Below are 17,803 nucleotides of genomic sequence, written 5' to 3'. Positions count from 1 at the left end.
AAAACAATATAAAAATGTTTCTCTTTTTAGGAGTGGTGGAAAGCAGCAGACATAATTGGAGTGGGTTGGATAAGCAAACTGATACTCAGAATTTAAATGAAGAGAGAATTTTAGCTTTACAACTTTGTGGGTGGATAAAGAAAGGAATGGATGTAGATGTGGGGCCGTTTTTGAACTCCCTTGTACAAGAAGGGGAATGGGAGAGAGCTGCTGCTGTGGCACTGTTCAACTTGGATATTCGACGAGCAATCCAAATCCTGAATGAAGGGGCATCTTCAGGAAAAGGTATTGGATTATATTCTAAGATTCTTGTGGTTCATAGAATCCTTTAAAGAAAAGATGCTGATAATTTTTAAAGATCTAAGTAATATTTTTGTGTAAATATTTTTGAAAGTGAAATCAGCACAGAACTATATCTATAGAAGTGAATGTTAGCCCATCCCTTTTGTTTGTGAAAAAGAACGTGTCTTAATTGTCATAATATCATAAGTACTCAAATGTGTTCATTTTCAGTGTTTTTTCTTTAAAGACAGTTCATATACATTTAAAAAATACTTTTTCCTGGAGATTAGGACTACTTCATCTGCAAGCATTTTTATGGCAAACATTTGAGTGTATTTTTATACTTTATCTTTTGGGTGGTTTTTGATTGACTTGTAGGAAACTGAATGATACTTTTAGTTAGACTAATACAGATTCTTATAAAAATCATGCTTTGATCTGCACAAATATTTCTACTTGAGTCTGCTGATTTAAACATACTTTCCATTTAACTTTTTTTTAAAGGAAGAAACAAAGAAATGTGATAAAATTTTCACTCTGATATTTTATAAGCAAATACCCAGAGAAATAAATCTTAATCCAGAAATTCAGTTTTTTTCTTACCAGGAATATTTCACTTGAAAATACCTAAGGTATATATATAGCTATTGATTTCTAATACATCTAGCAAATTATTTTTGAACATTCAGAATACTTAATTCTTATATACAGGCCCATTTTGAAACTATTAAGGTTCTGTTATACCATAGGAAAAAAACGTGAAATTAACTGTAATATGTTTACTTGCAGTCTAAAAGTTGAAAAAGCTAATATTTTGGCCAGATTGGCCTCTTTTCCTTCACTTTTGCTCTAACGTAAGTCTTCCCCATTTGATAGTGCAAAAGAAGATATGAGATGATGGAAAAAATATTTAATATTAAATATCAAAGTCATTCCTAATTATAATTTCGTTGCTACCGGAGAGCATGACACTCCCTTGTCAGGTGTACTTGGAAAATTTGGTGTTAGATTTAAATACCCATAATAATAGGGGAAAGGTGTCTTTTCAGTGATTTCAATAACCTGGTAAGATCTGGAGTAAAGATTTCCCTTTGGAATCAGATATTCTTTTCCATTTGGAAATAAATTGTTCTAAGCAGGATTAAAAGATGATATTCTTTTGTTGCTGTTTTTTACTTTGAAAGACTTAAATAGAGTAGGCCCAGGAAACAGACATAAAATAACTTGGGGAAAATGTTTACAGAAATGAAGAACAGGCTATTAAGAACATAAAGTGGGAAATGCTGTTTTGTTTGGGAAAAAAGAAAATGATTAGGATCAAGAGACCTAATAAAGCTGCTGTACTAAATGTAGAAAACAAAGTAAAAGTTAAAGGTGAATTTAATTTTCTCTTTTGAAGCTGAACTTACGTGAGATGGCTAGGCAGGCAGAGGGCTGACTGCCAGTCTAGCAGCTCATCAGCAGCCATGTAAACTGCTGAGAACAAATGTTGGAGATTATTGGTAACAAATGCTTTGTTTTAAATATGTCTAAATACAATTCTGTGGTCATTCTGATAGTTAATTTTGTCCTAGAAAAATTAGAAAGTTAAAATACTATAATAAGAATGCTGAAATATTGGCTTTCAGTACCTTGCTGATAAAACATATACATAAGCATGTGATTACATATTTAGGAATAGGAAAAAAAATTATTTTGGAAATTGCAGTCCTGAGGTACAGTAATATTTACTGTGAACCCTTTGAAACATTTCAGCAAATATGAACTTGTTGATAAAGTTGACAATGATCCTGGTAGGACAGCTTCCCTACTCTTCATTTGGACCGTAAGCAATAACATACCATATAGGAACCTGCCTGGAATGAGAACTTGAGAATTAAAAGATGTGCTTGTCCTACCAGGGCTTCCAATATGAGCAGAAATTTTCTAAGAATGGAAACTTTTGCTTGTGGTCCTAGCCAAAATTTCCAGTCTGAGTCAAAACCCTTTCTCTAATGGGATTATTTTTCAGAGGGTAAAAGTGACCCTCTGATCTTTATTTGTTTATGGTTGAAGAGCTAGAAGAAGGAGATACTAAGTTTTTAATTACTTTGATTAGCTGGCTGTTTTTAATATGCAGGTGATCTGAATCTTAATGTGGTAGCAATGGCTTTATCGGGTTATACGGATGAGAAGAATTCCCTTTGGAGAGAGATGTGCAGCACTTTACGTTTACAGTTAAACAACCCATATCTCTGTGTCATGTTTGCATTTCTGACGAGTGAAGCAGGATCTTATGATGGAGTATTGGTAAGCTCTTTTCTGTTTCATGAAACTGTCCCTTTAAGATAGGATGTTTTCATCTAACTTTGTTAAAATTCCAAATGTCAGTTGCATAAAATTTTGTTTATGCTTCAATGCATTTTATATTATTTTAAATAAGGTATCTTCAAAGTTTGGAGTTAGCTGATAGCAGACTGAACTTGATCTTTTTTATGGTTTTAATAAAACAACTTACAGTATAGAATTCTAGGAATAAGATTTTATCCTTTAGCTTAATAACTGAGCTCTAGAGCTCTACAACTATGGAAACACACATTTTATATTGAAATATAGTCTCTTAAAAGTGTGTATGGTGTTTTTTTGTTTTTGTTTTTTTTAGTTAAGTAAATCAGTACGTGATCGTTTATGGTCAAGATGACCGTATATCTTGTCTGAGTTAGTATTTGTCATTCTCAGACACCTTCCAGTTTGGAGAGATGTATTATACGATTATACAACTTATAGTGGACTATTTCATTTTTTCACTCTTTGGTCTTTTTATTGCTTTTTTTTTTCCTCTCCTGTTGTAACCACTTATGACCAAATCACCAAATAGGTTGTTTATCACAAAGTGGGGAAAGAAAGAAGCAAGTAAGGGTTACTTACCATATTTAGTTACTGAGTTTTAAGCTTTACGTTAGTACCACAACTTTCTTTGCATTTGTTGGGCTTCTTTCTAGCACTGAGAAGAGCCTTCTAATGTGAAACTTCTTTCTTTTTTTTTTTTTTTTTTTTTGCCATTGTAGCATTTATTGTAAAATATACACTGATAATTGATTTAAATGTCAGTTCTGAGGAATTTATAAAAACGTATTTTATTGAGGTATCTTAATGAATATTTTAATAAATGTTGTTAGTGTCCATTTTGACAATTCTTTAGTCTATTTATTTTGTTCATTACTTTTAACAAATTACTATTGAACTTTTCTAACCACTTGAAATTAATATCCAAGAGCATGTTGGGTTTCTTTTTTTGTCTGTTTTGGTTTTTACTATTACCACTCTTTTTTTGTTAAATAGAAGACTTTAAATGCTGCATCTTGAAGAAATAAAGTGAAACTTTCAAGAAGTGGTAGAGAATAATGAAGACTAGAGAAAAGTGGATTATTCAGATTTTAAATTGATAGAGAAATATATAGTGTAAATATTAAATTTCTGTATTTTCCATTACATGACCTATTATAAATACCTTCTTTTCTTATACCTAAATAAGGGATATTGTATCTTGAGAGGAATTTCATATTTCCAAACTGTTTCAAGAATGTACCTAATTATACTTTTTATATATAAATAAGTAACTTTTTTTAATTGTTAAGTTATAGTAATCTAGTGAAAAATACTGAATTGGGAAATCCAAAGATTAAGATTTGAGTCTTCACTCTGCCACAGTTACCTTAGCTGGTCAGTTATCTTTTTTTTGGGTTTTAGTTTTCTCAGCTGTAAAATGGGACAGATAGTATTTATAACTCTTTCCAGATCGAAATTGTAACATATGTAACTTAATCTGAGTTAAATCTAGTTTGTACCAAACATGTTCCCTTTATAGGGCAGAACCATATTTTATAACTGAGAAAACACACTAAGGTATCAGCTGAAGTGATCTATATTTAAAGGAAGAAAACTGTACCTCATGGAATGACTTCAGTGGAAATAGGATCTTTTATCCACCCATCACAAAATTAATAGTACCTTTCTACATTTATAGTAAACATTTTTCAAAATCATGTTTTACAATACTGGCAAGTATATAAAGATTTAAGTATTTATCATAATGCCCCTTCGCTTTGACACAAACCACCTACATAACAGTATTTTACTATAGCCACGAAAGTATGTCTATTTATAAGAGTATGTTTTAAAACTGTGTTTGGAAATACGTATTAATATTCTTTTTAAATCCTGTACTGGTATATTTGCTGGTAACTCATAGATTTGTAGACTTGTTTAACTTAGGAGCCATGGAGAGATTTCTTCAGTTTCACCAAAATTATCTTCTGTGATGGAAAGTTTACATGGCATCTTAAATTTGATAAACTATACACCATTGCTTCTATTTTATGTTAGAGTTATATAAGACTGAACTGGGATTTTAAAAAATTGAATTGGTCAGTTTAAGAGGTTTACTTGGTAAGGACAAAAACCTTAACACTGAGTTTCCTAAGAGTTACATTAAGAAAGGCATCTTAGGCATCAATGGTATTGATATACCATTGATATACTGGAATTGCCAGTATATATACAATAACTTTCTAATACATTTGAAAATAAAATTACATATTAGGTATAAAATACTTACTTAGTGTGCAAAAATTTAAAACTCATAGCACCTAAAAGTAACTCCTTGCTTTTCTCCTTTTCAGTATGAAAACAAAGTTGCTGTACGTGACAGAGTGGCATTTGCTTGTAAATTCCTTAGTGATAGTCAGGTAAGAAGTGATATAATTCTGTATTTAAAGTGATTAATATTGTCACTGGATTAAGAAACTAATATTTATGTATAAATATGTATCTGAGATTTATATTTAAATTCTTTGAGAAGTAAAGTAATTATTAGATCAAGATCTTGTAAATATGTATCATAACTAAATTTATTTGTTTTAAGAATGCTGATTTAATATTTTCATTTATTTCTGCTTTGGGGACTGAGATTAGTCAATAGATAAAGATATTAAACTCACTCTTTAGCAATGCTGTAAAAGGATTCCTTCATTTTCTGATACAATAAGCAGGTAGTAAATGCATGTGCTATGTAGATAGTGAGAGAGAAATGCATATAAACAATACAGTGTACTAAGTACCATAGTGATGAGAAAGTGCTGGGGGAACATAGGGGAATCTTGGCCAGAGTTTGGTTGGGATGCAGTCAGGAAAGACTTTATAAGGAATGGTTATTGTTAGCAATCTTGAAGTTCCCTTCCAACTCAGATTCTGTGACTCTATTACATCCTACGGTAGTAGACATCAGGAACTACAAAATAATAAGGGCAGTTCTCGCCTTAAATTTAAAGTAGTAAGACTGTCTGTAGATCTTTTATAGAATAATTATCAAACAGTAAATACCTTGTCTTTTAAAAAAATACTTTAAATGATCATGGCTGCAGCATTGTAATTTATAATAGATGCATACTTCTTAGAGATCACATATCTAGATTTTTACAAGTGCTTTTGTTTTAAAAATGTTTTCCATTAAGAATAATGTTCCACATGTAGAGGTTTTGAAGCACAAATACAAATAGTGAAATGAATTGCTTTAGAAAAATCACTTTGAATTTTCCAGTTAAATAGATACATTGAAAAGTTGACCAATGAAATGAAAGAAGCTGGAAATTTGGAAGGAATACTGCTTACAGGGCTTACTAAAGATGGAGTGGACTTAATGGAGAGTTATGTTGACAGAACTGGAGATGTTCAAACAGCAAGTTACTGCATGTTACAGGTTAGTGCAGTGTGGCAGCAGCTTGCAGAGAAAAAAATGCTTAACCTCTTGTATTTTCTTCCCTTACTGAGTGGGTATGCCCTTTTGCTTGCTGAGGATCTTCAGAACGTACTTGGCTTTAATCTAATCACTTGATCTATAGAGGACTTCTGCCTTATCTTATTGTCCCTAAGCCTCCTGCATTGGGTTATCCAGGTTTTCTTTTCATTTTGGAAAGTGTCAGTCTTGAATTTACGTAAAGTTCAAATGGAGCGGAGAAACCTTCAGTTTCTCCAGTTGTTGACAGGACTACACCTTCTACAAAGAGATTGCCCTTTCCTGACCTGAACTACTGCTATACATCTCACTTGAAGTACAGAGGACAAATTACACTCAACTCTGTTAATTCTCATTTTCCCAAATCAGTGGGCATGATTTGGGGTAACTATTCATCTATTTTCTCTCAGTTTTTACTGTCCCGTAGTTAAAAATGGATTCCTGGCAAATGTTCCCTTCTACTTTGCTTTTGTTGGAAATATGGTGACATTTTAGAGCATTTTCCTGATATTTCTTATAGCTCTCCAGCTAATCTTCTCCCTTCATGATGTCCTCTTTCCTTTCCTTATCCTTTTACACAATATGATAGCATGTTATGTGAAGTGTCCCCTCCTCCCATCCCACCTTCTTATGAACAAATGTACATACTTCCCCACAGACCACAGTGTAAACCTAGCCTGAGATAGCAGGCCACTGTCCATGGAAGAAAAGTGTCCTGTAGCATAATGTGTCATTATTTTCTTACTGAAATGAATTCACATCTGTTAAACTATATAGATCAATGGCTATGGAATGCAAATGGTTGGTAACCTCTTGACAAGATTTATCACATATATTTAAAATGTAGTGTAGAATTGGATCTTGCCTTTTAAAAATAATCTAGTCTGATAATCAGCTGCCTTTTAATTGAGAAGTTTCCACCATTTATATTTATGTGGTCAAGATTTAGTCTACCGTCTTGCTGTTTGTTTTCCCTTTTGTTTTTCCTTCTTTTGTTTCTGTTCTTTCCTGCCTTCTTTTGAGCTGATTGAATATTTTAGTATTTATTTTATCTGTTGGCTTTTTAGCTATACCTGTTTACAATTATCTTTTTCTTTTAAGTAGTTGCTCTGGTTCTAACAGTATGCATCCTTAACCCATCAGTAAGCATTTTACTTCCTAATACTTTACATTTCACACTTGATAATTCATGCATCCCACTTCACCCTTTCCCTTTCTTACCTCCCACCTGACACTTCCCACTTTTTTTGCTTCATGTTTCACGTTTCAAAAGTGTTACAGCAATGTAATCCTGTTTACAAACCCCCTCCTTTGTCCTATTGTCATGTACTTTACTTCAACATATATTATAAACTCCATCTTACAGTGCTATGTTTTTGCTTTGTACAGTCAGTTTTCTCTTACGTGAATTATGTGAAGAATGAAACCATGGGCTTTTATATTTAGTTACTCATTTACTGTACCTGGTATTGTTTATTCCTTGAAGTAGACTCGAATTTCATCTGGTATCATTTCCCTTTGGTCTTTCTCTTTAGCATTTTTTTATAGTTCAGATTTACTGGTGACAGATTCTCTCATCTTAATTTTAATTGAAAATGTCTGTTTTGCTCTTGTTTTCTTTCAGCCCTTTAAAGATATGGTTTCATAGTCTTCCTGCCTCCATTGTTTCTGATGAGAAATCAGCTATTATTATCTTGTTTCCCCTATGTAGTGTTTCATTCTTCCTTGGGCTGTTTTCAAGATTTTCTTTTTCATTTTCCACAGTTTAACCCTGATGCCTAGTTGTGGGTTTTTTTGGTTTTTTGTTTTTTTAATCCTACTTGTGATTCACTGAGCTTGGATCTGCTAGTCAATGTTTTTCATCAGATTTTGGGAAGTTTGGGGGCATTATTTCTTTAAATATTTTTTTTCCCTGCCTCAGTCTCATTCTCTTCTCCTTCTTGGACTATTACTACACATATATTAAAGCATTTGATATTGTCCCACAAGAATCTGAGGCTCTGTTCATTTTCCTTTCATCTTTTTTCCCTTCTGTTCTTCAAATTGGATAAATTCTATTGATATGTTGACTGTTCTGTTATCTTCTATCTTATTTTAGGTTTTTCAGGAAATTCTTAATTTCAGTTATTATACTTTTTAGTTATAGACTCTAAATTTTTTTTTATAGTTTACATTTTTCAGCTCAGATCTCTATCTGTTCACTAATTAAAGCATTGTTTTCCTCTAAGTCTTTGAATACATGTCTAATAGCTGCATTGCAGTATTTGCTTACTCTAACATAATGGCTATTTAAGGTTTAGTTCTACTGTTTGCCTTTCTCCTTTACTTTGAACAACATTTACCTGTTTTTTTTATATGTCTAATGTTTTTTCATTGAATATTAGACATTGTGTACAGTACATTATAGAGATCTGGGTTCTTTTACTTTTTTTTCTGAAGAATATTGGTTAATGCTTTTGGAAGTTCAGTTACTTGCTGTTCACTTTGGTCTTAGATTTTGTTACTGTGGATGTGTGGCAAGCCCATGGTATTTCCCAAACCCTTCTAATTTGGTCAAGAATTAATCTCTGAACTCTGTTCTTCTGCAGACTTTGTTAGAACTTCACTTTAAGTTTTATTGGGGCAGATCTAGAGATGACTTATCAAATACAAATAGGCCAAATTCTTTCTTAGTTTATCCTTACTGCCATGGAAGGGGGCAGAGTAGGCTATGACGATTTTTAATTTTTCTATGAATTTTCTTTTTAAATCAGGGATTGTATTGTGCTTTAGTACTTAGTTCTGGCTAGTTGGTCATAATGAGGACTAAAGTAGATGTTTACTTTTTTAAGAAATGAAATTGTCAACTATGAGTTTTTCACATGTTCTTTTAGCTAAATTTAACTCCAGTAATTGAAATTAATACTTAGTTACTAGGTGAAAGATACGCTGCTTCTATGTTGATGCAATGTCTAAAGGTAGATTGTCTTTATTAGCTGCTACAGGTTTCTTCCCTTTTCCCAGAAGATGTGGGTGCTAAGTTTTCTCTGACATTTTTCTTTTCTATGTGGTCCCTGAATAGAACTGAGAAAACTTGGCTTCAAATTAATCCCCACTGCATCGGTGGAGATAGGGTCTTTCTCTACTTTCTTCATCATGTGAAGTTAAGGGTAATATCCTGGACAGAGATAAAGGCATTCTGTGAAAACCCAAAGCAAGCATAGGTGAAATGTAGACTGTCACAGGAAAAATGCAGTTTTAGGAAAAGTCTTACTGACAGGAATTGAAGTTCTTAATGAGAAGAAATCTATAGTAAATTTCAGGAAAAGAAATTGTTGCTTTTCCCTGTAGCCTAGGGGCAAAAGAGCTAAACATTTGTGGTTTAGTCTTGGTTTTTTTTGTTTTTATTTTTTTCATTTTTAAGGTGATAAATGTATGTTTTAATTGAGAACAAGAGAGAGAACAGACAGGTTTAACTTTCAGATAAATAGGTATATAAAAATAGCATCTCAGTTCATAACTGGATATGAAGGACCAGTATTATTTTAAATGTGATTGAGCAGTTTTGGTGTGTATTTGGATTAGACAGTAAATATTTAGTTTTAATTGTTTAGACGAAAAGTTTTAATTGTTTAGACAAAAGGTATTTGTATCACTTTTTACTTCATTCAACCAAGAAGGTGAATTGATTGCTCTTGGGTCTTTAAACTTAAATAAGAAAGAGAATTACACTTCCTTGGCTAGGTATAATACATAGAGTGCATATTTATGTCATTAGTAGAGGCCAGCTTAAAGTAAATTAATGGAGCTTCCATCACTTATTTTATTGATGCCCGCATTAGGAGCCAGCAATTTTTGGCAAAAAGAAGGCCTGTTTCTTCCATTTGACTTATATTCACATGTTACCTAGAATTTTCAGGCTTAGCCAGGAAAATTTTAAAAACTGAAGTAATTCATGTTTTCCTTTTAGGGTTCTCCTTTAGATGTTCTTAAAGATGAAAGAGTTCAGTACTGGATTGAGAATTATAGAAATTTATTAGATGCCTGGAGGTTTTGGCATAAACGAGCTGAATTTGATATTCATAGGAGTAAGTTGGATCCCAGTTCTAAGCCTTTAGCACAGGTAAGTACGTTGTTTTGGAGAGAATCAAATTGTAACATATTATTAATATCGCTATCCCCCAAATAGAAGTATATGTTACGTAGGATAAATACAAGGTTCAATTTAATAAGTTGTTATTAATAAACTCATTCTTTTGCTCATGTTGAGTTCCCATTGCTGTCCTTACCCCAGACTGCATTTTGCCCTTCATCTTCATGAGGTTTTGCTCCTGCCATTTCTTAATAACCATCTCAGTGATTTGAGCTTTAATCTGAGACGGAGCAAACCACAGCAGGCCTAGAGGATCTTAGGCAAAACCAAATCAATCCTAGGGTTGTCTGAGGTTTTCCAGTATATTCCATGTCCTTTCAGAATCTAAACTACTTTATGATCTTATAAATTCCATTTATGTATTGAATCTTTCTGTATTATATGTAATAAGGAAATTATTTCTTTGACAGTACATACATACGTATCTATATGTCTAATTACACATGGAAATATTTTTCTCTTGGCAGTAGTTTAAAGAACATGAGATCAGTGATCACATAAAGCACATGACTTGAGATCACTGTGTCTAAGTTCACATTAAATATCAGGTATATCCTCAGTGTGAGCACTGGGTGGTGCTGTTGTCTTACTGTAGAAAGCAAAGAAATCAGTGTTTGTATTAAAACGACTTGAGTGTTAGTAAGATAGCCTTACATGATAATATTTGTTACTAATCTATATGATAAGTGTTTAAGAGCCTAGGAGTTTAATGTAAAAGCAAAATGAACAGTTTCTATTTGCTGTTACAGGATCTTAACTCCTTTTAATCTTAGGAAATGAGTGTTTTCTTTATAAGAAAATTTTGTTCAGGAGATTACATCATTGAACTTCGGATCAAAAGTCATATTGGGATATTTTATAATGTCCCAATGTGAACTCTATAAAGTCCTTGTTATTTCTAAAATGTTGTTTCTGATGTTTCTGAGTTTTTCTGCATATCTTGGTGGTATTAGGAAGAATACAACTAAATAAAGATAACAGGGAGGAAGTACTCAAATAATGTAACTGCTAAGTGGAAATCTTAAATGTGAACTAACTGACTTAGCAGATAAATTAAAGTATAAAAGTAAATTTAAAGGTTATTTGTTAGGATCAAGCTTTGATTTTTTAAAAAAATTAATTTTATTTATGAAGTTTGCATTATATTTATTCTTCTTTTCATTTGTTTTATAGGTGTTTGTGAGTTGCAATTTTTGTGGAAAGTCTATCTCCTACAGCTGCTCAACTGTGCCTCATCAGGGACGAGGCTTTAGTCAGTATGGTGTCAGTGGCTCACCAACAAAATCTAAAGTCACGAGTTGCCCTGGCTGTCGAAAACCGCTTCCTCGATGTGCTCTTTGCCTCATTAATATGGGAACACCTGTTTCTAGTTGTCCTGGTATGACATAATTCTACAATATACTTTTCTGAGCTGAAATTGTTTCTGCATAATTGATTTAACGTTATAAATAAAAGGTGCACCAGCTTGAGTATATATTATTTCTAAGAGCAAGCGACTTTGCTGGCTTGAAGGTTTTGTGTTCTCTATAATTTATAAAATCTGTACATTAAAAGTGAAATCTGTATCCATAATATCTCGGGTAATCTCACAAATGCTGACCAATTTAAAGTTTATGAGAACAGCTCAAATATTAAATAATCTTACACCATTTTCTTATCACTTTTTCTAAGAGGAGTGCCCTCAAGTTTTGTGTTTAAAAGTCAATGTGGCCTCATCTATTAACAAAGACCCTGTATGCATAGTTTTTGATAGTCTCAAAACACTTTCACATTTTCTCTTATTTCATCTTCAAAATCTACCTGTGAAATACATGGGAAAAATATTAACCTGGAGGTCAGATCCCTCTACTTCTAAGTTATGGTGCTGCTTCTGCTGTATATTTATATTTATACATATGTTTGTCTACTAGTTAGTAAATATATTTTTTTAATGATTAGAAATATTAGAATTATTGTTTACTGCTTACAGTAAATACACAAAAAATTTTTGAGAACAATAGATAATTGAATGTAGGGTACTTAGTGGCTAGAAATATTTCAGCTATTTCTATAACTTGAAAATGATACTATAGCAAAAATCTTAATTAGAAACTTTTGAATTTCTGGCCACTGGTAAATGAATAGTGAATAAAGAACTCAATATGGTATCAAAATGCCTGTTTTAGTTCAAGCTCTGTGACACTGAGAGTCAGCTTCAGTCCTCTTTCATGTAAGGTGTTGGACTGGGTGATCCTTCCTAGTTATGAAATTATGTGATTTGTTCTGCAGCTGGTTCATATAAGTAGTCTGTTTTATTGCATTAATATCTGTAAAAGAGGTTTTCTGGCATCATTAAGTTATTATTTTTCAATGTAAATGCCTTTTTTTAAACAAGTACAATATGTAATGTTTTCAGATACACATGTTAGTTTTGATTTAAATTTTAATCAGGGATTTTCATTTTCTACGTTGCATGTTGATCACTTTTTTATGGCACTGATACTAATAAATAGAAAATAACAATTTGGAATTAAATCTACTACAAGGAGGCAAAGTATAGCACAAATAAGTTATATGTGAACTGAGATACATAGAAATAGTTCACTTTAATACATCTTTTGGATGTAAGTCTCAGGAAGCTGTGATGGCCTGAGTGCCATTCCTTTTAGCTAGATAGTAGCTTTTCAATCTTTTCTATTTTTGAAATGGATAAGAAAATACACAACTTTCTGGAATTTAAAGAAAATTAAATCATAAAACATTTTACACTCTCTGTTATGGAGACTATTAATTTAATGAATATTCAACACCCAGGTTTGTCAAGCCTTAACATTTTTTCATGTTTGCTTCAGAAATTTTTTTCTAAATTTGCTTCAGAAATAATTCTTTATTTAGGTTTGAGTACTTCTTTAATACTAATTAAGATAAGGCTGATGTGCTGAGGTGAATCAGAGATCCTCATGGACCTTATGGTATACAGTGAGCTGAATAACTGATATAAAAGGAGATATTATATATTCTAGAAAATAAGTACTAGTCCAGAATCTTTTATCTGTCATTCCAAAATCTCTTAAAAAATCTGAAAAGCCAAAGTTTTTTTTTTAATGAATTTGCAATAATCTCATTTGGCAAAAAAAAACCAAAAAACTGTTCAGAGTTGACATGAGGTTATTAAAGTCTTTATTTCTCTTCTTTATTTCTGAATATTCCTATGTTTTACTGCAGAAATACTAATGAGTTTAATTACAGAATGCTGCCTCAGACTTTTCCTGGAGGTATTATATAATGTTTGCTCATTATTTTTCTAAAATCACCAAATATTCCAAATTCTGAAGTATATTTGGCCCCCTGAGATGAATAAAGGATATTATATAAAGTCTTGGGAATTTTGAAAAAGGAAAAGAAACATTGCTTCTATGTGGAGGATATCTGGCGAAGATCAAAAAGAAGATGCCATTTAAGCTGGTCCTTTAAAGTTTGATAGATTTAAGTATATGAAGATTTTAGGAAAGCCTGTCCAGGTTATAGATAAAGAGTGAAAATCATGAACTGGAATACAGAGGTTAGTGAATATGATAAATGAAGAGAGTGTGTTGAACTAGGAAGTGCATCAGTGTGACAGGGCCTAGGAAGTGGGCTGACAGGAAATAGTGAAGATTAGAGGAGCCTGAATATATTCTTTTTAAAGACGTTACTGAGCTGAGTTAATCACAAACTAATAAGCATATTCTTCTTTTATTTTTTAAAATCGGAAGAATTTGAGTTCCAAAATGAAACAAGACCTAATAGAAATCAAATGCTGGCTCATGACAGTTTAAAGGTTTGGGTTTACAGACCATCCCCCTCCCTCACCAGCGCTTTGCCTGCAGTTAGAGATTATATCCATTCATCACGCTACATGATCTAAGTGGCCAGAATTTCCATAAGCTTATTTAACTGAAAGTTGCATATTTTTACACTCAGTTATGCTTTGAAGATTGGAACTCTATTGAAACTGTCTCATTGAGTTTATACTTATAAGTATTTATAATTTAATGCTTATAAATTATAAATGCTAATATTTACCATTCAAAATTATAAACATTATTTATTCAACAGTATTTATTTAGTACCTTTTGTTCTAAGTGCTAGAAGTGTTACAGTGAACAAAACAGACAAAAATCCCTGCTCTTACAGAGTTTAACTTCTAGATGTGATACTTTTTTTTAACATTTTTATTGATTTATAATCATTTTACAATGTTGTATCAAATTCCATTGTAGAGCACAATTTTTCAGTTATACATGAACATATATATATTCATTGTCACATTTTTTTCTCAGTGAGCTACCATTAGATGTGATACATTTTTTAAAGTTAGATTACATATTAGTATTTCTTTCCTACCCAATTATTATTATTGTTGTTATTGTTGTTATTAGTTAGTGCCTAACTGAAACTCTAGTTTCCTTCAACTATTCTGTATTACTGATCTTCATAATTCACTGTAAATATTTCTTAAATTTAAAAGCTATTTGATCTTAAAAAGCCTTTTCTTAAACGATAATGAAGTAGACTTACTACTTTCAGCTTATCAGAAACATAAGGATTAATCTGTTCTGAATTCAGTCTGTTTTCTGTGTGCTAGAAGTTACAATAACAAGTGAAAATCATTGAGAACTATACACAAAGTTATGTAATAGCTTATCTTTAAAAAAGTCTATATTTTCTCTTCCTTCTTCTGTCTTTTCCTCCCTTTCATTGTTAGTTGTTTTTATGAAGCTTTTAGGAAGAATTTCAGTGTATCTGCATCTTAAATCGTTGAACCACCTTCACATTCTTCATCTTCATGCCATTAGCAAAAACAAGATGGATTTTTAAAAACTATTTGCAAGAGTATCCCTGTGGTCGTTAAAAGTGTGCAATGGCCCGAGGTGAAATTTTGAACCTAGCATTATGTCTTAATAGTTATACACCTACTTAATTAAGCTTAATATTTTTACTTACTAATTTTTCTATTCTTGTCTCTAATTATATGTGATCTTAAGATATTTTCATTTGATTTGCTGTTTTAGAACAAAATAAAACACATTAAGGTGGCCAAAGTTAATAGAATGAGCATTTTTTGATCACTACAAATTATGTACATATGTGTGTATATGTGCATGTATAAATGTACATGTATAATAAATCTATTTTTCTTCAGTTTTTTTTAACTGTAACACAGATAGGAAAGTACACATCATGTATAAATTAAACATCAGTGAGTCCCTACACTGCTGAAGATAAAATTGTCTAAACCGGGTGCCTTTGATCATTTCTCCCTACCTTGTCCTACTTCTTTGGGCTCTTCCTCAAAGGTCACCAGTGTCCTAAATTGTCTGTTAATTCAGTCTCTTGCTTTTCTGTATAGTTTTATCATAGGTTTACTTTTCTCTGTGTTTTAAATTCTTTATAAGTGAATCATACAGTGTGTATCCTTTGACTTGCCTTTTTTGCTCAACATTGGAATTGGAGGGTTTTTTTTAGTTTCAGTTATGCTAATAAATGTAGTTATAGTTTATTCATTTTTCATTACTATTTAGTATATTCCATTTATAACTACAAAACAAATTTTTCTACTCAACCATGGGCACTTGGTTGTTTGCAGATTTTTACTATTAAGAACAGTGCTGCTGTGAACATTCCTTCATATGTGTTCTTTTAGCATGCAAAAGTTTCTCTAGTGTATTTACCTAGAAGCAGAATTGCTAAATCATACTGTTTGCTAGTATTTTACTTAGGATTTTTATGTCTGTTCCAGAGGGAGATCGACTTTAGTCTTCTTTCTGATATTATCTTTGTCTGATTTTGTTAGCAAAGTTATTTATATACCAGCCTCACGGAGTACATTGGGAAATTTCCCCTCTTTCCCTGTTCTTTGGAAAAGTTTGGTATGAACTCACCTGTAAGCTGGGCTTGGTATTTTCTTTGTGGAAAGATTTTAAACTACTAATTATTTCTCTAAAGTTGTTAATTCAGATTGCTTAAGAAGTAGGTTTGATAATTTCTATTTTTCCATTTATCATTGACTATGAAAAATTAAGAAAACTGGTTATTTGGTATTTTTTTAGTCTAAACTAGATCTTAGCATTAAAATTGCTGTTTCAGTATGATGTGTGATTTGTATTTTGACATAATTTAGAAAGACCTTTTAAGAAACTTTGAATAAAGTATTGTGATATAGTTAATGAAGATTATTTTCTTTAAACCATAGGAGGATCCAAATCAGATGAAAAAGTAGACTTGAGCAAGGACAAAAAATTAGCTCAGTTCAACAACTGGTTTACATGGTGTCATAATTGCCGGCACGGTGGGCATGCTGGACATATGCTTAGCTGGTTCAGGTAATCAGCACATTCCTTCTCTCATAGGCTTGGAGTTAGAGGAGGTAAAGCAGATGGCCTTTTAACAGCTCAAGGATGAATTCCTTTTTTTTTTTTACTATCACCTAAGTTAACAGAAATGGTGTGAACATTCTTATCATTGGCCTATGTAATCTTAAACTATAAAATTAATATTTGCATAAGAAACAGTTTAAATATTATATATGGGTTAAATGTTTGAAAAACATTATTTAACTTTATTTGGGGAGAGGATATATTTACAGTTTTTTATCACTGACTGAATATCCTATCATATAGAATATATAATAATAAAGCTGAGTTATAATTTAAGTGATAGAGTACATATCAAACTCCTTTATTAGTTATCTTCTATGTCTATGTTGTGTAGTAAGTAAGCATCTAATACGGTGGAGACTCAAAACCTTATTTAACTTTTACTTTGAATACTGTCAGCAGCCCTATACTTCTCATTGCTATAACTTTTACATGCAGTTTATGACATTGGCTTTAACTTTAACTCTTGAGAACATCCCAGTCGCCTTCATAACTGTGAATGAGATAACTTATATGTTTAGAAAGTAAAGCTATTCATTTTCTAATAACTTTCTCCCCATGTTCAGCTTGGCAGTCATTTCTAAGTTAATGTTTTTAATGTTTGTCTTTGGATTTTAATTCTTGTATTTTTCCAAATACCATTTTGGAAAATTGCATTATAGATATAGATAGATATGTAGAGAAATGTATTTATGTATGTATAATTTAGACTTCTGACTTTTACTTGACCTGTTTTTCAGGGATCATGCAGAGTGTCCCGTGTCTGCATGCACATGTAAATGCATGCAGTTGGATACAACAGGCAATCTGGTACCTGCAGAGACTGTCCAGCCATAAAATGTTATCAGCTAAAGAGAAACCTTCAAGTGTGGAGCTTTCTAAGTGCTGTCCTTCATAGCTCAAAAACATACCTCAGAACAAGTCACTCCTGACTTTCCTGCAGTGGGAAAATAAATCATTCTATCAAATCAGCAATTTGATGTTTGAGTGATTTTGATGTACTTCACAGAGACAAATGTTGCTGAAGTGAACATCAGTGTGGGCATGAATTCCGTTCAGTAAGTTGAAAAAGTTCATTTTGGAAAGAACTTTTAGGGTTTCATTGACATTATGAACACTATGGAAGCAGAGTTTCCGGAATAGCCTTGAAACCATGCTTTTTGTTGTTGAAATTGGTTATCTTTCAGTAAAATCTGTGCACTTTTAACTTAGAATAAT

General features: G+C 32.0%; 1 protein-coding gene across 6 annotated transcripts in view; it reads left to right on the top strand.

Annotated features, from left to right (window-relative positions):
• Window positions 1–17,560, top strand: part of MIOS (meiosis regulator for oocyte development) — a 31,115-nt gene extending 13,555 nt beyond the window's left edge. For 5 of the 6 annotated variants that reach the window (XM_032483954.1, XM_032483950.1, XM_032483953.1 and 2 more), the window contains 8 exons: window positions 31–285; window positions 2,402–2,571; window positions 4,944–5,009; window positions 5,861–6,019; window positions 10,005–10,157; window positions 11,361–11,565; window positions 16,402–16,531; window positions 17,326–17,560. In XM_032483954.1, coding sequence (XP_032339845.1) covers window positions 31–285; window positions 2,402–2,571; window positions 4,944–5,009; window positions 5,861–6,019; window positions 10,005–10,157; window positions 11,361–11,565; window positions 16,402–16,531; window positions 17,326–17,422 — 1,235 coding nt within the window. In that variant the 3' untranslated portion in view covers window positions 17,423–17,560. The remainder of the gene's footprint in view (window positions 1–30; window positions 286–2,401; window positions 2,572–4,943; window positions 5,010–5,860; window positions 6,020–10,004; window positions 10,158–11,360; window positions 11,566–16,401; window positions 16,532–17,325) is intronic. The other variant, XM_032483955.1, reaches the window with a different exon arrangement.
• The last annotated feature ends 243 nt before the right edge of the window (window positions 17,561–17,803 follow it).

This window comes from Camelus ferus, chromosome 7, assembly GCF_009834535.1.
Source record: "Camelus ferus isolate YT-003-E chromosome 7, BCGSAC_Cfer_1.0, whole genome shotgun sequence".
NCBI classification, from domain to species: domain Eukaryota; kingdom Metazoa; phylum Chordata; class Mammalia; order Artiodactyla; family Camelidae; genus Camelus; species Camelus ferus.
This window is presented reverse-complemented; position numbering and strand designations above follow the sequence as displayed.